The sequence below is a fragment of the Brachyhypopomus gauderio genome, chromosome 18 (genome assembly GCF_052324685.1).
Source record: "Brachyhypopomus gauderio isolate BG-103 chromosome 18, BGAUD_0.2, whole genome shotgun sequence".
Lineage (NCBI taxonomy): Eukaryota > Metazoa > Chordata > Actinopteri > Gymnotiformes > Hypopomidae > Brachyhypopomus > Brachyhypopomus gauderio.
In genome coordinates this window covers 12,159,965-12,184,086 of record NC_135228.1, presented here as the reverse complement: position 1 = coordinate 12,184,086, position 24,122 = coordinate 12,159,965, and the positions used below count along the sequence as shown (strand labels likewise).

The following is a 24,122-nucleotide window of genomic DNA, read 5'->3' as shown; positions in this document are numbered from 1 at the left end:
AAATATTTATTGTTTTTCTTATTATTACTGTTTCTAACACCTAGATCCAAAGACCCCAAAATACATATTCTAAAGGTTTCATGTACAGTACAATCAAAAAATCACATAAATAACCATGATACCACCCTGGGGCTAAAAAATATGAAAATGGCTAACTATGCAAAAGTGTGGCATGACTTTCTTGTGTCAAATTGCTAGACCCCGCCCTGAGAAAATAAACTATATTTCAGATTTAATGTTAAGCACATTAGTCACTCAAATGACAGACTGCTTACATTGTCCATACAAAACTGTCCCCCTTTTTGAAAGCTGTGTAATACTGCTCTGATGAAATACTTCATCAAAGTAGTTTCAATAATTGTTTTAAATATATATATAAAAAAATAACACATCAAGTTGCACATCAAAAAGTTCATAAACGCTGGGCATTGAACCACATGAACATCAAATTTCCTTCTGAATTTTGAACCAAACTTTGTGTTCTAAATATATTCATGCATTAATGTCTAGTTAAACATGTTATTTGAATCCTTTGTGTATTTTACTAACTGGAGTAGCAGATGTGACTCTGTTCGTTCACTGGGTCTCCAGGGGTGTTATGAGTGAACAGGCTCATTGAAAGAGCAAAATCCCTTCCTATGGACAGCAATATAAAATTTTTCATTACAATTTCTTTTATACATTGTTTAATTAGATTATTATGTTTCATATAGAAATAAAATAGATATACCAGTGCTAAATAACTGTAATGCTAAAATTTCTTTTTTCTAAGGAATGATCAAAGTCTTCCTTTACCTGCACAGTCCCGTCGAGCACTCTATATGGTCATGACAGTAAGCGCCACGTGGTTTACTTGCCAAGATTCTCCACACAGGTGTCATGCGAGCCTGACGGTGCAATACAGTATCTGACTGCTGAAGACTTGATGTGTCTTCAGAGATGAGTGCTGGTGCACTAGATACCTAAAACACATGCCAATGGTATCCAGTTACTAATGTCATTACTGAGAAAATGGCTAGAGTATTAGAGTTGTTTTAGAAGATGCCCCATAATAGGAAATATATATTATACCTATATATTACAGTAAATTATCAGGGAAATATCCTCAGGTGAAAATAAGCAAGAAAGCAAGTAAAACAACAAAACAACAATAGTTCATTAAAACACTACAAGTGACGGTCTTTGTTAACATAGAAAGACCATAAAAATGAATAAAAGAATCATAGTTACCTCATGCACCGCAAAAATCAAAGCCAAAATATACATTCCAAGGACTGCCTGACTGTGCACTCGCATGCTGGAGGCCGATTTCTATAGGCTGATGGGTATAAGACGTTAAAGCTGCTCGAGGGCTCAGTGGATAAGGTGAATCTGGGAACAGCGGCTGCCTTTAAAAGCATGCAGGGCAAGACTCAGTCACCCTGCCCCCCCCCCCCCCCCCCCCCCCCCCCCCCACACACACACACACACACACACACACACACACACACACACTCTCACCCTCCTCCCAGTGAAATCACATGTCGGGCAAATATTTGATAGTTGAGATAAGCCCCAGAACGGCATCCAATAATTTCTTGTTATTTGGCTTTTGGAACATACGCCGAAATGTTACAGCTTCTGATGGTGTGCACATGAACAGGAGCACATTTCTTTGACAGCAAAGAAGGCGAAGTTTGTGACATTGTTAAGCAGAATTGTCCTACTGATTATAAGGCGTTAATGTGGTATTATGCATCTGCCAATTCGGTTAAAACAGTACTGACATGCATATACTGTGAAATTTGTATCTTCTTGATCATGTCATTTTCCAACCTTATTTTGAATAATTGTTTCTGTAAAACCTGGTACAAATCTATCCAATTCAAAGTAACTTTGACCCTAATCCACAATTATAGAAGCACCGACTGAGATAATCTAATAGCATAAGATATTGCCTAGACACTAAGTCTTAAAGCAGATGTAAGCATCATGAAAGGTTATCTGTGTTAAGTACACATGTTGGTGATGAAGTTACCAATAGAATTTCTTGTGGTATAGATTCTGTACATCACATTTCGCCACAGATATGACACTTACTTTTTGATAGTTTTCAAGATGATGGTGACAGAAAAGAAGATGATACACTCATTGCCCTTTTTATTAGAAACATTTGTCTTGTACCCACATCCACTGGTGTCAGTGTATTGGTGCCTCACTATTCAAGGTGTGTTGATATTTGAAATTCATCAGTCACTCTACTGATGTCAACATCAGCATAATAATCTTACACATCACTGTCAGTTGGCAGTAGAAATATTAAACAGAAGAAAAAGTACAACTATTTATTAGTGGTTGTGATGCGTTGAACATATTGTAAAACTAGTCAAGTGTACCTGTATCTGCATACTCTTTATTAGTTTACTCTAGCCTAATTCTTACAGTGGTCAGACTCCAAGTTAATCTGCACATAATGAATAAAGATGCGGGTGAATATTCAGCCAAATTCTGAATCCTGAACACAGAACTAGGCAAGGTTCAGATGGAGTCAAAATGTCCTGTGTCAGAACATAATGTTCCTGTTACTGCTTACACAAAAGTCACGCCACTGTCTATGTGCATGGTGATTTCATTTCTGATAACATTATTCAATTTTTTCTGATACAATCTAATACTCTTTGGTAAATATTAATGCATTATTTATCAAACATAATTATTTATCAAGCATTGTAATGTTATTTTTGTTTAAACTGATTTTTTTTTATGGAAGTGATTTCAGTTATTCCAGTCATTCAGTGTCTGCATGGTTCACCATGTCATCACGTTCTCTGACTCAGAGGTCTTAAACAGAACAACTGCGGGCTGAGTGGTTTGCTCATTCTTTTGTTTGAAATATCTTGGTCATACTGAGGTCATCCATATTTAAAATGTGTTCTCCACATAGCCAGGATTTTCTGCATTTATACTTAGGATACATTTATGAATACATGCAATAATTATTCACCAAGTATGTACATATGTACAAACATTCAGTAGCTCTCAAACCTCTGACACACACACACACACACACACACACACACACACACACACATACACACACACAAACTACCTTCCAGGCAAAAGTGCACATTGCCCAATCATTCTTTTTGTACATCTGGAACCACTAAGTGAATAGTCAAAAGAACTTGACTACACTAACTGATCACTTTATCAGACACACACTACATGTATCTTATAAGCTGCTATACATATTTCAATCAAATATGATTTATAATTCCCCACTTCTGGCACCACTGATGCCAGATGTTAGCTAGATGCTTTAATTGGACATCTGCTCAGTAAAATATGTTCCAAAAATACTGAGGTAAGTAACAGCAGTGTACTTAGGTAAGATATGTAGAGATATTAAAAAATATAAAGTACACAGTTTCCAGAGAAACAGGATGTTTCGTACAGAGATCATTCATCAGCTGTATATGGGTGGGTGACAAATGGAGGTGAAACAGATTTTTTTTAACATACATTGTCCTGCAGTGTGATGTCGCAATATGGTAAAATAAATAATAAGAATTTTATGTATAGATTAGTTGTATTCACAGTTTAAAGTTCCCTTTATGCAAACTATAATGAATACTTTGCATATGTATATTATGTATAGCCATTTTTCAATTCCATTCTTTACTTCTAGCCTTTTTTATATCACTCACCCTATTCTAACTAGCTTACCAAATAATAACAGGCTCATGGGAATGCTTTGTTTTCTTTTTATAGTTGAATTGTGCAGTCTTTTTAAAAATCACATGAGGAATTGATTAACTGAAACTTCATAAAATTCATTTAATTTCATATGAAGTGATGTCACCACGTCACATCACAGGACGTTTACATCATTGTGTCCACGTTGAATCCTTTCCATACATAACATTGAGCATTTTGCTAACTGAATGACAATACTGTTTTAACCTTATTAAGCGATTTTAAAAAATTATATTTTCATTTTATTTACACCACATGGCTAACAAAAATGGACACATGATGAAAGTGTTTGGGAATGACAGCAACTCAGCCATGAAGTGGAAGGCCACATAAACTGACGGAGCGGGGTCAGCAGATGCTGAAGTGCATAGTGTAAAGAGGTCACCTCAACTTTCTGCAGAGTCAATCACTACAGACACTACAGACGGTTGCCAGGAGAACGGTACTCGTCTGACTGCATTGTGCCAAGTGTAAAGTTTGGTGGAGGGGGGATTATGGTGTGGAGTTGTTTTTCAGGAGCTGGGTTTGCCCCCTTAGTTCCAGTTAAAGGAACTCTTTGATATGCTTCAGCATATCAAGACATTTTGGACAATTCCATGCTCCCAACTTTGTGGAAACAGTTAGGAGCTGGCCCCTTCCTCTTCCAACATGACTGTGCACCAATGAGAGAATACGTTTGGCAATATAGTGTATCTGAGGGACATTCTGGTTTTCAGTAGACAAAAGGACCCATACTGTTGTCCATCAAACTGACAATCCATGTCACGCTGCAGGACATCATTTTCATTACATCATTTTCATTTTCATTATAAAGTTTGTTTTTTGTTTACACAAACAGACAAAAATATCATCATTTGCCTTTTTGTCCTTTTAAGTTCTGGGGTATAAATGTCTCCCTTGGTCTCCCAAGGTAACCTGTTCCTGTTCCTTGAATACCAGCTGCCAGACTGCCTTGTTGTGCTTGATTACATCTTCCCAAGAACCCCAAATTGGTTGGTAACATAATTAAGCATTTTGTTATGAAAGGAAGAACAGCAACAGTACATACTATGATCAGGAAAATCAAGCAATATGAATGATCATGATGACTGTTATACACTGAATGAACATATGACATACATATACATTGAATGAACACTGATATGTACCTATACAGTGAATAGTCCATATATCACTATTCATTCTGTATGTTAATAGTCAACTTGTTGAATGTGTTTTAGGGCCCTAACATTTATGGACATGCTATAAGTGCAAGATTACAATTACGATTAAATCAAATGCAATATAATTTCTACAGCTTGTAAATTCAATATTTAACTAATAAGAGCACATCATGAAAAAAAATTGTTACTAAAATACAGGCCTCTTTTAGGTGAAAGCCGTTTGCCTGACATTATGCATTGAATGCTAGTAGCAGAAATGCCAAAGTTCTGTCTGAAAATCAGTGTAATTGCTTGCAATTCAAACAAAAGTCTCCAGATGGGAACTTTGAGCCTTTAGGTTTCTGACAGGTTTCATCACTCATGCCTGTGCCAAATTACATCAGTGGTCAAGGACTGATTGGAAACGTTTCAGGGACGCATGGCTATGCTTTAATGTCTTCTTGCACACACCTCATTGCATTGTCGATGTGCATCGCCCTAGGTTCATATACTTAGATACCAGGTTTTCTTAGTTTTTATCCCTTAGTTTGCCTAAAAACTACCTCATGCAAAAGTCCCATGCAATGGTTTCACCAGGGTCAAAAAAATCAGATAGCTATCTATTGCTAACAGGTGTATGTGTGTATGTACTTTGGCCTGAATTCATGAACCTGTGAGAATCTACCTGACCACAGTGCCAGTGACTCTGAACTCTTGCTTGTCTGATTGTGCATTAGCTGTTAAAGACTACTGTGGAACACCCGTTTATTTCCATTTTCATCCTTATTTATACATTATGCTGTTTTATTCAGACTACTATAATGACACAAAAATCCCACATGTAAGCACAGTTTAGAGTAAATGTGCCGTATTTTGTCAATTGTGATTTTTACACCGCAATCGAAATTTGTCCTACGCTTTTAACCCATCTGTGCAGTTAGAACACCCACACACTAGTGATTACTAGGGGGCTGTGGATCACACGTGCCCAGAGCGGTGGGCAGCCCGGCGCCCGGGGAGCAGTTGGGGTTAGGTGTCTTGCTCAAGGGCACCTCAGTCATGGCCTCAGGTCTGGGAATCGAACCCACGACCCTCCGGTCACGAGACCAATTCCCTAACCACCAGACCATGACTGTCCATGGGAGTTGTACATGTATGAACCTGCACATAGGCCTACTGATATCAAATGCTGCTATACTGCTATATTCTAAAATATTCAGAAATGTAAAAAGCAGTGGAGCATTGTCAAAAAAACAGCTGAAATAAACAAGACCAATACCAAGAACTCTGTCAAAGTGTGGTGTACATTAAAAATAAAATGTATTTCATCCTCAGGTTAATAGTATTTTTGATTGGGTTAGCTTGCTTTCTCACTCAATCCCTATACTTTACCTAACAGGTACGTGAACAACCCCAAACTTCCACAGTACGATCAAACAGTACCATTGTGTCATTGACACTAGATGGCGGTCCGCATTTAGTTGCTATGAAGCCCAGCATGAAGGAGTTTAGTTTGGGCTAAGTAGCCAGCTATAATAAGAGTCGGCTTAAACAGTGCAGCAGCTCTTAAAAGTTTGTTTTCTTCGGGATATCGCAAAGGACAATATTAAACAAACCTGTCTATTCCAAAAGAACCTTTTGTTAGTCGATTACCGATACGGTTAACCTTTCTATCGTCGCTCGGCTGTTTATGCCTTTTAAGAATGTACAGAAGTCCACCTGGCTGGAGAAACAAAATAAAGTAGCTAGCTAGCTAGCAAGGTAATGTTTAACCAACTTGATGACAGTACCTGCTAAATGTTCCGAGAGGTTAATATGTAGCTGACGTGACATCTGCTACGTGAAAATGTCCTGGAAGCGTACGACTGAATGGTATGGATTTATAATTTAGGTTTACATAATTAGGCTTACATAGTTTTAAATGCTACCATAGCATAAGCTAGGCTAGCAAGCTAGGAAGGTAATGCTATCTAGCTATAGGTAGCTAGCTAGCCACCTATCATTGATTAGCAAGCTTCGAGTCGCTTGTTTACCTTAAAATATCTGAATTGGCCAAGTAAAAAACAAAATTAAGTAGTTATGGGAAAGTAAGTTAGATTGGGGTGCCTCTGGTATCTATCTCTGGTGTGGCGTAGAATGTACAATACGTTTGGTAGCTAGCTAACTTGTCATCCACATTACTGTAGGATGGCTAGTTAGCTAGCTCTCTTTAGCCAACTTTAAAAATCGTATGCTACAATTTGTGCTGCATATCAGACCACTACAGATCCATATGTCCCCGTGTATATGAAGTCATGATGGACGACACTGGCTACTGCAATGAGAGTTTCAATAGCCTGCAGAGTGCCACCAGCGACGAGGATATGGTGGAAATCACTGGTGCAACTCTCGATTTTTCCAGTACCGACGATGTTCCTCCTTTGGACCGTGACCATGGAGCAGGTAAACTACCACCGGGAACATTAAAAGGGTGTCTGTTGGACTGGAGATTAGGGATTTGGATATAGTTTGGAGGTGGTGAGGTCTGTCAAATATGTTTAATTGTGGGGGGGACGGTCATAATCATTTAAAATGTTTTATTTCTTCTGCTGGGTTGTTGTTTTGTACAAGAGCCTCCCATATTTATTTAATTACTCCCTAGTTTATGTTCTCATTCATGTATTGATATCATGTTGTATTCATTTATATGTATTCAGTTGGAAAACTAATTAGGAAAGTTTGAAAGGAAATGGTTTTTTTTCTCCCATGGAAAGCGATATGGGTTTAGGGTAAATGAGTAGATACTTCTGGTATTTTTATTAGAGTAAGTAAATACTGGTGTGAAATGGATGAGGTCATTTTTGTGGTATTTGCTGTCACCCACACAAAAGTTGAGGTCAGACTTTTATCAACAGGATCAAAGTCTCCAGTAGTCATTCCTTTTAGTTTCATGTCTTTGTTACCTTTCAGTGTTCCCTGACTTTCATTGTTTTTTTGTTATGTCTACTGTAAACACTAAAACAGCTCTAAAGTGGGAAATATATGACCCAATGTTAAGGTAAAGGAAGAAGAATTTAACAATTTTACTACAAGACTTCAAGCAAAAAGTATTCACAGTCGATGGTTTTATTATTTTTGTGCTATTTGAGTTCATGAGCTGGAGATCATTTTAAAGACGTCAGATAACTGAAGCTTAGCATCACATTTTCAAGTCTCCAAGCCAATACTTTAGTAACCAAAAAAGTGATTTTATAGGTGCAAATGAACATTTGTCTCTCCAATGTGCAGGTGGAGTGGGGAATGGACTGAATAAGGCTCCTAAACTGATGGATTTTCTAGACGAACTGGTGCCTGGAGTGGGCACTTATGAAGACTTCAACACCATTGACTGGGTTCGTGAGAAGTCCAAGGACCGGGATCGTCACAGAGAGGTTAGTTAGGGTGCTCTGCAGTAGGTTAACAAGAAATATTTAGAGAAGGCTGGTTTGGAATTGTTTGATTCTCTGTTCTGCAGATTGCCAGTCAGAGTAAAGAGTCTACCTGGGCTTTGATGAAGAGCATCAGTGATGCTTTCTCTGGTTGGCTCCTGATGCTATTTGTTGGACTAATGGCAGGTTAATTAACCTAATAAATTTTTCAGGTATTGGGGCGGAGGGTCTTGGAAGTAGGGGGGCGAGGGGCTGGATGGGTGGTAACACTAAAGGTTCAGTACTCTTAATTGCTCATGAATTGGCATCCTTTGTGTGTTTCTGTGTTTAAGCATCTATACTTTAAATCAGTGGGTCTACTTGTATGCGTCCAGCTTTGTTTTTCCTGTTTTATTTTAAAGGGGCTCTGGCTGGTGGGATTGACATCTCTGCTCACTGGATGACAGACCTGAAGGAGGGTGTGTGTCTCAATGGCTTTTGGTTCAACCATGAGCACTGCTGCTGGAACTCCAACGAGACCACGTTCCAGGAGAGCGACAAATGTCCCAGTTGGAAGAGCTGGGCTGAGCTCCTCATTGGCACCAGTGATGGGCCCTTTGCCTACATTCTGAATTATTTAATGTATGTGTGTTGGGCCCTCCTCTTCTCCTTCCTGGCTGTCTCTCTAGTCAGGGCCTTTGCACCCTATGCCTGTGGCTCAGGTATCCCTGAGGTAAGCTTGGTAGTGTGTGTATATATATATATATTTTATGTACATGTTTTACTTTCAGTGTGGGGAAAATTTAATTCCCCATATAATTTTATTATGGTATATTGTTCTGATTCTGAAAGAAATACATCAGTTGTTTTTCTGTATTATTCAGTGACATTCAGACAAGCTTGTGCCCTCACTGTGATCCTCAGATTAAGACCATTCTCAGTGGGTTTATCATTCGTGGTTATCTCGGCAAGTGGACTCTGATGATTAAAACCATTACTCTGGTGTTGGCTGTGTCATCCGGTCTCAGTCTGGGCAAAGAAGGGCCACTGGTTCATGTTGCCTGTTGCTGTGGAAACATTCTCTGTCACCTTTTCACCAAGTACCAAAAGAATGAGGCCAAAAGGCGAGAGGTAAGCGAGAAAACAACATGGTGACGTACAAGTCCTGAAACCGAGTAAGGTGGCCAGCTAAGTCATGAATATTTGGAACTTAGATGAAGTAGAAGGTTGAGGGGATGCGTATAGTGAAATAAATAAGACATCTCTGAAATCTCACATTTCTCTCCCTCAGAAAATCATTACGCTATGAATAGCCTGTTTGTCACATGATACTTAAAATAGTCTGATAGCTTGTTCCTGTGGTATTATGTCTTTAGCAAACACATTCCACATATTTTCGGTGGATCCTGTAGCCATAGAAATGAAATGGCCAGAATTGAGTCCATTGTAGCATAACAGGTTGTGTTGGTTGTCACTGGAAGGTACCGATGCGTTGCTCAAGGTTAATTCTTGTCCTATCTTCAGTGAACCAGAAGAGCTCTGAAAAGTGTAACCTAGCTTGTTCATTTTAAATCGACACTTTCAATGCCCCTTTATAGAGGGATCTCTCTATTCAGTTTGCTAAATAGATAGATGTTACTCATTCTACTTGAGGAACATCTATTTTATGATGTTATATATCTGATTGTGTGTGTGTGTGTGTGTGTCAGGTGCTTTCTGCTGCAGCTGCAGTTGGTGTTTCCGTGGCATTCGGCGCTCCTATTGGAGGAGTACTGTTCAGTCTGGAGGAGGTAAATAACCTCCTTTCTCGCAATTACCTCATGTCGGAGTTTGCTGCCTCATTTATTTATTTATTTATTTTTATGTCAGATATATTCAGATCAGTGTATTTTATACTAGTGGCAGACCAGATGGTTATTTCACAGCACCAAAGGCTAATCTCTTCCGTGCGTTTCCTCCCTAGGTGAGTTACTACTTCCCCTTAAAGACACTCTGGCGATCTTTCTTCGCGGCATTGGTAGCTGCCTTCACGCTGCGCTCCATCAACCCGTTTGGGAACAGCCGCCTGGTGCTGTTCTATGTAGAGTTCCATTCCCAGTGGCATCTCGTGGAGCTGGTGCCCTTCGTGTTCTTGGGCATCTTCGGGGGCATGTGGGGCGCCTTCTTCATCCGAGCCAACATCGCGTGGTGTCGCCGGCGCAAAACCACACGGCTGGGCCACTACCCGGTCCTGGAGGTGCTGGTAGTGACGGCAGTCACAGCAGTGCTGGCCTTCCCCAACAGCTATACGCGCATGAGCACCAGTGAGCTGATCTCGGAGTTGTTCAATGACTGTGGCTCACTGGATTCCTCCCAGCTGTGCAACTACGCTAACGGCAGTGACATTGAGCACGGCAGCAACGCACTGCCTGACCGGCCCGCCAGCCACGAAGTGTACACGGCCCTGTGGCAGCTGGCCCTGGCTCTCGTGTTCAAGATGCTGATTACCGTGGTGACCTTTGGCATGAAGGTGAGATCACAGTAGTTGAGGTACTCTGTAAAAGTTTAACCTGTAAAAGTGAGTTGAAAATTTACAGAATTTGCAGCCTTGCTAAAGAAATTGTGTACGTGAAATTTGTTAATGAAAGCATTGCGCCAGCTTGTAGGTGAGAAATCAATTAAATATAATGTCTGTGCTGCAATAAAAATGCTTCCACTTCTGATCTTTAAAGATCGGTCAACAATTTGCATTCATACGTAGGGCATGGAGACGGTTTTTATGTTATAATTTTAGAGTATTAGACTATCATCAGACAATGAGGCCAATCAGCTGAAGAGACCAAACCAAAGTCACTGCAGTGGAAGCTGAAGTATGGAGGCACTTGGAGGCAAGTTTGCTTCAAACTGGGGGCCTTCCAGAATTGTAGGGGATTTGGTGGATGGTGGCAGCTGATGGTGTGGTGAACTTTGCTTTAGTTTTCTAATTGGTCTGAGGGACTGTAGGTAATGGGAATGTTAGTTGATTATGAAAGCAACTTTTCAACGTTCAAGTCCGTTGGAGTTTGGGCTGATGTTTCAGAGGCTGGGCCAACCCGTTCGTTCTGTGGTTCGTTCTGTGGTTCGTTCTGTGATTTTGTTTGTCTTTCATGCGTAGGTTCCCTCAGGACTGTTCATCCCCAGCATGGCTGTGGGAGCAATAGCAGGTAGGCTTCTTGGCGTGGGCATGGAGCAGCTGGCATACTACCACCACGACTGGGTCATCTTCAAGGGCTGGTGCTCACCTGGAGCAGACTGCATCACACCAGGCCTTTATGCCATGGTTGGTGCTGCTGCTTGCTTGGGTAAGGGAAATGTTCACAGGTCTCCAGATTGGTTTGGCCTTCTTGCGTTTTGTATAGATTGTTCACATCTGTAGTTTTTAGCATGATGCCAAAAAGATGATGTGACTATTCTTAATTGCAATTGTCAAAAAATAGTTCAATAGAAGATACAGTAAGTAACCCCTCTATCTCTTTCAGGTGGTGTGACACGCATGACTGTTTCTCTTGTGGTCATCATGTTTGAACTGACGGGAGGCTTGGAGTACATTGTGCCTTTAATGGCTGCCACTATGACCAGTAAGTGGGTGGCGGACGCGCTGGGCCGTGAGGGCATCTATGAGGCCCACATCAGGCTGAACGGATACCCGTTCCTGGAGCCCAAAGAGGAGTTCAGCCACAAGACGCTGGCCATGGACGTCATGCGGCCCCGCCGCAGTGACCCTCCGCTCTCGGTCATAACACAGGATGGCATGAGCGTAGAGGAGGTGGAGGCCCTGATCACCGAAACATCTTACAGCGGCTTCCCTGTGGTTGTCTCGCATGAGTCGCAGAGGCTGGTGGGCTTTGTACTACGGCGGGACCTGGTTATCTCCATCGGTGAGTTACTCCAGCTGTACCCTTGGAGTTGGCTGTTAACATGGCGGTTAACAAGCTCAAAAACCATCTTCTAAATGTGCCATTTTCTCAGAACCCTTTTTATATTTGATATTGCTTGTCATCTGCTCCGTTACCCATAACATCAGTGCTCAAACTACCAAACATTTTGTGTTTTATCATGGGGGGGGCTTTAAGAGCTGTTGGTTGTAACACTCTATTGTTGCTCATGACTTCTTTTCATGTTGCTGATTTATTTTTGTTTGCAGAGAATGCTCGCCAGAGGCAGGACGGCGTGGTTAGCACTTCACAGATTTTCTTCACAGAGTACACGCCGCCTCAGTTGCCCAACAGTCCCTCGCCCCTGAAGTTACGTGGGATCATGGACCTCAGTCCCTTCACCGTTACTGACCACACCGCCATGGACATTGTGGTCGACATCTTCCGTAAACTTGGTCTGCGCCAGTGTCTCGTCACTCACAACGGGTACAAAACATTTTTAAAGACGCGCTTTTTAAACATTTGTGAATGCATTTTTAAAACCACTCTCTATGTAACAGTGGCAGGCATACAGATAAGAGGTCTGTGTTATAATGTCCATTCTGGTTTGTGTCACAGGCGTTTATTGGGCATCATCACCAAGAAGGATATTTTGAAGCACATGGCCCAAATGGCCAACCGGGACCCAGACTCCATCCTTTTCAACTGAAATTCCACACGGGACTTTCTGATCTCAACTGCCCTCTTGCGCGTAGCCACCCATTGGGCAGCGAGCACATGCCTGACCTGACCTTTGCACTACAGCACTGCCGGTGCTGCATAAGAATCCAGTCCCACTGTGATGGCCATTTGAGGGGCCCCTTTGCTGCAGACACCCCGTCGAGATGGACGACCTTCAGCGGCCCTCGTGCACTCCAGCATATAGCTTCTTCACCAAACGTGGATAAACCAAGATGCTAAAGTTTGGTTTTGCAAGTAGCCAGTCTATCAATAACATATCGAAACTATGACTTCGATTTGAAGCGAAAAAGACCAGTGGATATACACACACTAGAGCAATCCTGATAGAATGTTCCTGTGTATCTTAAATATGTTGCAACATCTACAAAATGAGGAAACTTGCATTCATGGCCTTTGGTAAATCTAAAATCCCAAAGCCTCATGTTCCTTCAGTGACAGCAGTGCTTTATTTTTAAATTAATTGAAAATCAAATGAAATCAATCAATAGATTGGGCTCTACAAGCTATTAACAAAACTCCTGTGTTTTTGCACAATTTCAGTCCTTGGTTGTGCAAATGCTATAAATGGGCTAATTTGAATAGTAATTTGGTATAAATAATCACACTGATGTATTTTCTGTTCTGACTTTCTCCATTTTATGGTTTATGGTTCATGTCTATAAAAAATGAAATTTAAGTAGTTTCCATTTAGGTACAGTTTGAACATTTTCTGAGTTTACAGCACATGTATAGAGAAGGAAAATGCAGATTTACAGGTTCTACATGTAATAACGTATAGCCTTTAGAGTTAAATGGCTTTAGAGTTAAATGGCTTTGTTGTGTGTACTTTATCTAGCATGAAATAACTGTGGAGTATCATTGAGTGCTCTGCCAGCTGGCCTGACCACTATTGTCCTTGGATTTTGTTAATCACAATGTTTTTTTATATCACATCAGCAGGTTCAGGGGGTTGCACAGGCACCAACCAGTTCTGACAAAACGATGAAGCGAGATTTACTTTACCTAGCCACGTAGTTTTAGATATATCAACATTATGCATTTTGAGAACATTTTTATGATTGAAGGGAAAGGATGCGAGAGAATTTCTTGTTTAAACACGGCATTATCAGTCCTCATCAAGCAACATTTTTAACTTTGCAGGCATAATTATCCACTTGGAGATTAAGCAACATATTGTAGTATGCTTTATGCCTCATGATGCATGTTTGAGGCACTCAACGATATATTTTAACTACAACCTTAATACCGGTCAACGTATGCAAATGTTTTTCTCAAGTTAGTGTATAATATGTATATGTTGTGTCTGACGGTTTGTTTAAACCTTCCCAATGTAGAGGCAGACTGAAAACAGGAATTGCTCTGTTGCGGGCACTCCGTCATGCTTCATAAGAGACTGGACAGCCCTTCTATTTGTTCCATCATTATTATGCAAGTGAGTTTGTTAGTTACATCATACGGTGGTTTGAAGGGCTGAAACAAAGGTGCAGTTGTAGGAGGTTGAGCGTGAAATTTCCACATGCTTTTTCTTGGCTGCCTGCTAACTTTGTGACACTGCCTTCAGTCAGTTGCATATGATAACTGATTCAAGGAGTTTGTTGTTTACATCCTACAAAGACATTCATTTTTATCGATTTAAGCTAAATTGACTCATCTGAATTTATCAAGGTCTGGCGTTAATACTGATATTAAGCCAAGATGCAACTACATTTCTTTATTACTTTTGCTAACATGGAAAGCACTAAAAGACATTAAACACATCAGGTGATGAGTAGCATTGGACCAGTCTCTAGATGCAGCAGTTCTCTTCAAGTCCCAGGGCATTAACATGCCCTGTCCCTTTTAGTTACTGTTGATCAGTTGGTACCTCATAAATGTATTAATTGACATATAGTGACTTTTATGCAGAGTATTCCCTTTGATACAAACATGTATTTGTGTTAAAAAAAAGTGGAATGTCTAATCAGTTGTTTTTACTCAGTTTGTCTGATTAATGCTTGTTTATCATTTATGTATTAGTATAAAATATGAATGTAATGTTATCACAGTAATTTATTCATTAATACCAATAAGACAATTTGAGATGTGATGTGTGTATATTTGGTTTTATCTCTGCCTCTAAGCAGTCGGAATGGGTCCAAGTCTGATCTGTAAGTTTTTTGTAAGACGGTACACTGGTGGGTTACAGTCCAGCATCAGCTTTTGTCCATAACTGACCCAATATTTCATGTGCCACAGCGAAAGACTAATGATTTCAACTGCTGGTTCAGAAAAATCCTTTTATTTTCAACTTGTACTGAACCAGTTTTTCTTAATCATCATCTTTATACACTGCTCAAAAAAAATAAAGGGAACACTTAAACAACACAATGTAACTCCAAGTCATACACACTTCATGTTCAGATAGGAAGCAACACTGATTGTGAATCAATTTCAACTGCTCTTGTGCAAATGGACAACAGGTAGAAATGAGAGATTTTCAACTGATTTCAAAGATTTTTATTGATTGAGATCTAGGATGTTATTTTAGTGTTCCCTTTATTTTTTGGAGCAGTATACTTTTCCTGAGGGTCACAGTAGTACCAGGCTAAGATCAGCCCAGATTCCTGCTTCTTCTGTGTAGCACCCAGAAGCTCCCAGGCCAGTAGTGAAACATAATCCCTCTGGGTCCTGGGTCTGTCTCTTGGCCTCCTTCCAGTTAGACGTGCCTGGAACAGCGGTGGGAAGCCAACCAGGAGACATTCAAACCAATTCCTCAGCTTCTCTCAGTCTTGAAGAATTGTGGTTCTACTCCAAGGCCTTCCTGGACTGCACAGCTACTGCATTGTGGAGTCTAGCAGCCCTGTGGGTAAATCAAATTTCCCTTGTTTCTATTTGTGATCTTATTCTTTTTAGTCACTCCACACATCTCATGACCACAGAAAGGATGTGGACTTGGACTGAGGACAAAGCTCATGCTTCACCACCACATAATCATTTAGAGATGGCAACACTGCTGACATGATTGTCAGTTCTTTGTTAACCTATACTCACAGCCTCTTATCACTTGTGAGTAAAATCTCCATTCCATTCTTTTCCAGTACCAGACCTCAGGGTTGGATCTTCTCCACAATGTCAGTATGTCAAAAAGATCTCCATCAGCCTGACACATACAGTGAAAGACACTGACTTAAAGCCAAAATAGTGTAAATTGCCCTTACTGCATCTAGGCTAGGTTGACATATTTCCATGTTCCCTCATAAAAGGGAAGGGATGAGAAAAGAGCTCAGTCCATGGTTCCACAACCTGAGTGCAAACTGCAGTTTTACCTGTACCCTAGTTTCATTTTTGTACGGATTCTCATATCCAGTATCCCAGAATAGACTTGGGAGGCTGAGGAGTGTGATTCCCCTGTAATTGGAGCATACCTTTTTCAAATATAGAGACTATCACTACAGTTTGCCAGTCTGAGCGAGCTGTAAATGATGTTTAAGTGTGTTAACCATACAGCCTCATCTTTCCTCACTTGACACTTGGTAGACGTTATGTTAGAAGTGGAAGTTGAAACAGTTTCTAACAAAATGATCTGTCAGATGTTCTAGGGCCACCTGGAAGACTTGAAGCTGTTGGGTTAGTAGGAAGCAATCACATAAGCACCTGCCTTGCTACTTCACTGAATACTCTCAACTATTATTTGGTTCATACACACATGCCACAGTCAGATTTCATCTGAGAATTCTCATTGAAGTAATCTGTATTTCCCCATTTGGACAAATTTCAACTGAGTTAGCCTTTGACTTGTGGACACCCCCATCTCTGCCAAGGCCCTGACTCCTCTGGGGACTGCTGAGCAGAAAAGCCTCCATCTTTGATCAAGAAATTTGGTTCCAAAGCCTCTGTTGTGTGTGGATGTAAGGCTGACTGTCTAGTCCACATTATTCCATTTCCCACACCATTTCTTGCACCTTCTCTTAGGAAGTGACACTCCACAATTCCCAGATTTGTTTCGTGGCCTGGCTCCAGGTGCATGTTCCTCATCCAGGTAAGGTTGTTGGTTAGTTTGTTTTCTAAAAGCACCTTCCACCTGCCCTCTGACTGTTCACCAAGGGTAACCCTCCTTGAAGTATTTCACTTCTGATGACATAGCCCTGAGGTTCATGAAAGCCCCTTAAACATAACAAGGGTAAAGTTAAGACCATGGCATCTGATATACATAATAGAGAATTATTGTATATTTATGGCAGCAAAACCTCGAGACCAATTTTTTAAAATAAAAATCAAGTTGTCACAAGCAAGAAACAAAGGTTCAGTGTGAAATAGGATAGTTTGGGATTCGCATGTAAATGGAGTATCAAAATGCTGACTATCTTATATCACAGTCTGACCTGAGGGTGGTTGTGGTGATGTTTCTCCACACTAGTCACTGAGGTTTTTTGCATCTAGTCAAGTGTCCAAAAACTTTATTTTCTTTAAAAGACTATATAATACAAATGTCGTTTAAGTCATTACATTGACATGGAAAAGTCACTTAGAAATCATAATTTTGGTTTCAGAGTTGCTCAGAAACTGAATGCCATGTTGAAATGTGTCTACATAAAAAGGGTCCTTTTTCCATTCAGGTTGTCACTTTTAGGGACATCCAAACTTTCTCATTCCCTAAAACCAGTAAACCAGTGTCTGTAAATTACTATACAAAGGGGGGGGGGGTGTGTTTTTTACATTGTTAACAGTACTGTGTATAGCTAACAGAACATGTGTTGTATAAGCCTGATAAACTAATATACACTCATTTCTAAGAATGGTGAGAGACTGGTACATTTTATGCGTTTCATGTATGTACCTAATCATAATGGGGATTATTTTTGTTTCTTTGTTTTTTCTTCTAGTGTATCGTTTTCAGAGTAGTTTTCTATTTATATTATGTGCCTTATTATACACATTTTAAACTACTTTTTAAAAATGTATGTCGTTTTTAACGAGTATCCATCAGAGAATACAGCAACAGCTGTTCCCATCCCCAGTGCGTGTGTACATCCGGATGAGAAGTTTTTCCATGCTTCTGTCAGCACTCTCCACATCTGCCTTATTACAGAGTTTGAGAGTCAAGCTGTCGCCTTTCCGCTTGCTCCAGACCCTCCATGCCAGAGAATTCCTTACTTGGGATCCCATTGCGCATTTATGAGGGGAAACCCAACTTGAGCTGTGATGTTGGTTTCCTTAGTCACTGTGGCCTTGGGGGGAAAAAACCCAGTGATCTCTCAAGATCCCTTTTGTATATAAATAAAGTTTAAACATGAAGTCTTGTACTCTTCCTCAACTTTGCATGAAATCAGCTGCCTTTCTTTTATGGTTTGATATTAAAACATGCGCTTTATCACTGGGTGATGAATCACACTTCTCCATCTGGTTTCATTATTGGCATCTGTCTTTAGTTTGTTAAATCCTGAAGTCATTTGAACGTGGTCAGTGGAGGTTTTGGATAAACAGGAAGCATGGTGACTTAACGGATGCTTCTATTCCACGCTTTTCTTTCCATTTCGTCCTTATCTGGGATGCTACAGAAAGACCCATTTGCATTCATCAAAACATGGCCACCACCCACCGCTCGCAAACTCAGAGATCAAAGTGGAAAGCTCCAAAATAACTGGACGAGTCCTCTGCATGGACCGCTACAGGAGAGGACACGGAGACGAAGATCTCGTCACCCGCTCGCAGCTCAAAAAGTCCACCCTGGTAGACGGAGTGGAGGGCGTTCTCGCTGTCCGGGGCCCAGCACTTGGTGCCCACGCCTTTGAGCAGCTGAATGGGTCGTGCATATGCGGTCTTCTTATACACACACTGCACCACCTGGTGGCTCTCTGAGCTGGACTGCTGGCTGCTGCTGGAGAGCGTGATGTAGCGGAAATACACCTGGGCGTACAGGTAATAGCGTCCGGTCTGGGGGATGCGCAGACGCCCGTTGGACACCGTCATGTTGTGCAGGTGGGAACCGAAGCTCTGGTTGCCCCAGGAACGCACGAGGTGACGGCAGGACTGGTGGAGGTCTAACTGAGGGGTTAAGGATGTAGGTCCTAAAGGAATGAATATGATGTTTAAGTATATAGCCGAATGTCTATAAATATAGCTTGTCAATTCTGTAATACAGTGCTTAATACAACGACATCCTGCTCCCTTAAGTATATGACTATATGGAGTAGGCTTGAGCTAAGGTTGTAAACCTATATTAAGTCAGATATAGTATACATAAAGCATACTTAATACAGTACTTAATAAAAGTCCCTTAAGTCTTTTGTAAATACCTGTAAAATACTGTGTGTCTGTTTAAGAGGTTTAAGTTCAGTTAGTTGTGTTAACATTCTAATCATTAACAACGTCCTGACATTCTTAAGAACTCTTGGACCGTTACTTGGTATTTAAGATTATTTGAAAGAAAAGCTCATACACCAACTCGTTCTTTCATACACACCCTGTGGTCCACTGTCTCTGAGAGTGAGGTGGGCAGAAGGTCGTGGGTTCCCACCAGTGAGAAACTTCGTATGTGGCTGACCAGTGCTTTGCCTCTCTGTGGGAAACACAAAGGATTAGTCAGATTGTAAGGAGATGACTCAAAATGAAAATGAAATGTGGTTTACCTTTGGGATTTAGTTACATGTTTAATGTGTGTGTGTGCGCGTGTGTGTATGGATTGAGGGAGTGAATGGAGAATCTTAGTAAGTTATTTTTGGATTATGTTAAAACAACTATTGAGGTTCAGTGGGTATAGTATTACCTTGAAAGGCATGTTGGGAGATGATGTTTTCTGTTACCTAATAAAAAAAGAAACATGTTATTCAAGATTTTTTAACAGCAGGAAAGATAAAAAACAAACATTGACACTGTTATCTTGCTGATCATCCTTGCCTACAAAATTCAGCTCTGTCCTTAGTTAACCAGAATGTTCAAAAACCTACTCCCCAACATCTTTGTTTACAAAACAAAGTAAAGGGTGGTGGAAGGATACTGTGTGCAGGAAATGACTGCATTACTTAACACTGCCAGAGGCCAGTCAAAACTTGCTGGCTAAATGGAATAATGCGTATAGACTTAGAGCTCTTTTGTCCGTGTATGACATCATTCAAGACATGCTTATCCTCCTCATATCCAACAGAGCCACTGCGAAAACTAAACACACTGAGATTCCAAGCAAATTTGTGCCAATAACACAATGAAGTGCTGACATCATAAGTGATCGACTTTCTCTTCCGGATTCAGACTACTTATGTATCAAATGTACAAAAAGACACCTTCCAGAGTATAAACAAATGTCACAGATTCAGAGGGAAAAAAACTACACAAAATATGAAATGCATGTTTTACCTAGTCCAAACAGTTGAAACAAATTGCTATTGAGTAAGTAAATCAAGCAAGTAGACTGTCCTGCCAGTAAGGACACAGAAGATCTATGTAGTGGGTGAGATTTGGCAACCAGTAAAAGTGGAGAGGAAGATTTGTCCTGAGGGATCCAGTCTAGGATAACAGAGGATAGCTGTTCTTTTGTTTTTGCACTTATGACCAAAACATGTTTCTGTGGAGATTTACTCCTGCATCTTCACTTTCACAGTCACATGACTCTGGACATTCATTCAAGGAGGAACCAGTGATGGGTCCAGCAGTGATACCTGATCTGATATCACTGCAGGCAGCATTCTTGCAGTTTACCATCGAGCCTCACTAATTAGAAGCAGGTGATGCTTGAGATTGTATTCTATCATACTATTCAGTCAATGAAATGTAATCAATGAATCTATTTCCTGAACTTCATGCCAGTGGCCATAGCTCGGGTGAAATCTTGATTGGACTAAATAATCTACAGGTTCAATTAAAGCAAACTCTACAAAGTAAACTTGCAAAAGACATTACAATTTCCAAATGAAATCCATTTCGCCCATACGAGCAAAATGTTTACCTTGGAAATATATGCCTTAATTCCCTCAGCCAACTTGATGCATGGTTCACCAAAGAGCTGCACCAGGCCATCAGGCACCTCCTGCTCTTTCTCCAGAGCATTCAGGAGCCCTAGACATCGCAGTTCCTCTGAAACGCCCTGGCTCCGGGCCTATCATAAAGTCAGGAGTGAAAAACGTTGAAGGCAGAGTGAAAAACAGACAAATCTTTTTACTAAAACAAAGAGGTTAGAGTGAACACTGCTTGTCCCATGAGCAGATGTTGTCCGCTCATCCACAGAAACCCCCTGTACTGGTTCCAGAACTGTGGTCAAGATGAAAGAAAAAAAACTGAAGAAAAAAAAAACAGCACCACCAAGAATTTCATAAACATGTTATGACTTCAATGAATGTTTCAGTTTTGTTGGCCAAAAGCAAACTTGCTTGTTCAATGATCTTAACCAGTAATGACAGAAGTGAAACTGAAAATACACCTTCCAGTGTCCTTCTGATAAAACCACAAGCTTTTTAAATCCCTCATCTTGAGACTGAGGCTTATGAGAACTAGCACTATAGTCACTCTCCTCTGCCACAACACACTAATCAGGTCTCCTTTCTCTCTCTGCCTTTGACTGTTAAGGCCTACAGTAATAACATGTTGCAAGGTTTGCTATTGTTAATGCAAAGTTAAAAAGTTTATTCTCCTGGTCTCAAGGACAAGGGACACCTGTTTTTGTCTTCATTTTTCACTGATGGATTGGACTTCCAGCAGGGAATCACACTTCACAGAAAAAGGTCATTTCTTTACACTGCATCTCTGATAAGGAGAGTGGAACATTCTACTGTTCACCTGATTAGGTATGGGACAGAAAGAAAACTTCATATCATGATCTCAGTAACCACAATTGTTACAGTTTCGGGGTTATTCTTAGCACAGTATTTTTAGAATATACTTTTAAACATGAACATGAAATTTTTAACATAAAATATCCCATCTTAATTTTTTTAATCTACATGCACCTTTTCATGAACCACTGTTATTAGTGTAATTATTCATATGAACACCTAAAAACTTTAATAATGGAGTGCTTTCACATTTTTCTGCTTCTACACTGAATTTTGCATCTGAGCTGTTGTGATGGACGCCTTGCACAGAGACTATATCAGTTGGCAATTTACTTCTATTATGACCTAATGATGGCTATCATTAATGGTTATGAGAATTATACCATTTGAAAATGGTATAATAAATGGCATGGTCATTGTTTTCTATTACTGATTTAATTTATTTTGAATAAGCTTTACATGAGATTTATGCTGCTGTCATCATGGGAATACAATTAATCATACACTTTCTAAACCAAATTTTGGCTCTAATTATTTCATAATGAAATTCATGATTATTGTTTGGGCATTCCTAGCTACACAACTGTAATAAGATTGCTTATAATATTTAGAATTATTAGTTTGATAATACTGATAAACTTTAGTTGCCACCATGAATGGTACAGTATAATGTGGTATTTAACTTGTAAACCATTCCCTTAATAAACAATCTCATACAGATATGGGGATCAGGTATTGTTTTGGTGGGTATTTTAGCAAGCACATCTCCGTGGGAACAAAAAATGTCTGGAGTCTTTTTCTCCCCCAAGCTCTGTGGTTTTTGTTTTGCAAGGTCACATTTTTTAAAGACTCCTTATGCATTATGTGCACAAAGCTGCCCTAACCTCTTCTTTGTATCCAAACCACAGACCATGATCTCATATATGGAACTAAGATCAGACATAATATGAAATAAATCTGTAACATCCAGCCTTAGTTCAAACATTCATTTATGTTTTGCTTCAGTGCCCATATAAAGAAAATGCCTTTGTATATTTTTATGGCTTTCTAGGAACTATATATTCTGTGAATCTATTTAGTGATTATTTGGAATAACAATACGCGTTTTTAAAGGTCATTGGGTTTTGGTCATTACTCATTACCAATACTGAGATATATTATGCACGGAATGAGAACTGTTGTAATGTGACATGACGGTTAGGCCAATTAGGGCAATAATCATCCAGCATCCAGTGAACCAAAATGGGCTTTGACATGGTCCAATGAAGCAAGCAGGAAAAAAGCTGCTTTCTAGGGCCATATAAAAGAAGGACGATTATAATGCAAAATTTCTGGTTTAAATATAGGACCCATTTGCGTCATTCAATACGTTGACAAATCAATAATTACGTCATGAATTATTTAAGAATTGTTCATTAAAATTGTTTTACGTGTGTTTACGTGACGATTATAAAACATATTTACTAGCAACACACCAAAAAGTATAGTGTAGTCAGTTTTGGTGTATATTTATTAATACACACTAACTATTTTCCAACCAAAATAGTTAGAATTCAGGTTGGAAAATAAAGAGAAACACTGGGGTAACGTACGCCCGAAGGGGAAAGAGTACCATGAAATAACAGCAGCGCTTTCGCGTAAAGTTTCATGGATTTCATAGATTAACGCAACCAAATCTGCCTTTGTCCCCGGGTTTGGTTACCCCACATATGCTGCTCAACACTTCATCAACTCTGTCTATGACTACTACAAAGCTCAACCAGTGCAAAAATGAACCAAACTTACTTGGGACATGGATATATTAAGGTAAACGAGGAGTCCGGCAGTCGAAGCAACTTGAAGAATAATCATGACGATAACGATCATTATCATCCATAACTTGGAGGGCGCTTCCATGCGACCTTTCGGCTGAACCATAATGAATGAGCTCGACTCGCTATTCACAGATCTTAAATAATTCGAATTGGCTTCGGATGCTAACGCGTTCCTGTCGAAGGACTGCTCTTCGTGTTCAAAAGAGGGTGCCGCTGTGGCCACGTCCATGTTCATAATACAGTCCGTTAATTAAAGACGTAGATAGACCGTCAGGCAAAAGTCACCCAGATGCTGTCTGGAAGTTCATGGCTGTGGCTGTTGAGCTCATCTAAATTCAGACAGCGATACCCATGTGCAAATCTTGTCATGAAGGCGTTCCGGTAGAACAAAACATTCGCCTATAGCTGCATGGAGCTAAATTTAACCATAGTTTTTTAGATTAAATTCCACTTTGGCTAATATTAAGTCAAACCTGGATTTATACACGATCCTATACTTTGTGCCTTTTGTAATAGTCCATCTTACTGCAACGCCCGGCACAATCGACCATCTGCTTTTGGCTTTAAATCAGTTTTAATATTCTGTTTTTCCCCCAATATTAACTGGGAGAATATGATTAGTCGGTCGATTTGCTACAGCACACTTCCACGTTTCATATTGGGACAA

General features: G+C 40.1%; 2 protein-coding genes across 5 annotated transcripts; one reads left to right on the top strand and one right to left on the bottom strand.

The window, feature by feature from the left end:
- The first annotated feature begins 6,375 nt into the window (after nt 1-6,375).
- Nucleotides 6,376-14,976, top strand: clcn5a (chloride channel, voltage-sensitive 5a). Of its 3 annotated transcripts, none has more exons than XM_076979326.1 (12): nt 6,376-6,638; nt 7,134-7,319; nt 8,145-8,287; nt 8,371-8,470; nt 8,686-8,996; nt 9,188-9,394; nt 9,973-10,053; nt 10,227-10,772; nt 11,397-11,583; nt 11,761-12,159; nt 12,426-12,642; nt 12,775-14,976. In XM_076979326.1, the coding sequence occupies exons 2-12, from the start codon at nt 7,172-7,174 to the stop codon at nt 12,863-12,865; spliced, it is 2,430 nt and encodes an 809-aa protein (XP_076835441.1). In that variant the 5' UTR covers nt 6,376-6,638; nt 7,134-7,171; the 3' UTR covers nt 12,866-14,976. The 3 variants fall into 3 exon arrangements, with proteins under 3 accessions (XP_076835441.1, XP_076835440.1, XP_076835442.1); XM_076979325.1 differs by having other exon boundaries at nt 6,376-6,749; XM_076979327.1 differs by lacking the exons at nt 6,376-6,638; nt 7,134-7,319; nt 8,371-8,470 and having other exon boundaries at nt 8,152-8,287.
- A 2,340-nt stretch (nt 14,977-17,316) lies between these two features.
- Nucleotides 17,317-24,122, bottom strand: tnfsf10l3 (tumor necrosis factor (ligand) superfamily, member 10 like 3). 2 transcript variants are annotated; one of them, XM_076979328.1, is made up of 5 exons: nt 23,427-24,120; nt 20,819-20,968; nt 19,643-19,679; nt 19,340-19,435; nt 17,317-18,944 (listed from the first exon to the last, which is right to left on the bottom strand). In XM_076979328.1, the coding sequence occupies exons 1-5, from the start codon at nt 23,688-23,690 to the stop codon at nt 18,487-18,489; spliced, it is 1,005 nt and encodes a 334-aa protein (XP_076835443.1). In that variant the 5' UTR covers nt 23,691-24,120; the 3' UTR covers nt 17,317-18,486. The 2 variants fall into 2 exon arrangements, with proteins under 2 accessions (XP_076835443.1, XP_076835444.1); XM_076979329.1 differs by lacking the exon at nt 20,819-20,968 and having other exon boundaries at nt 23,427-24,122.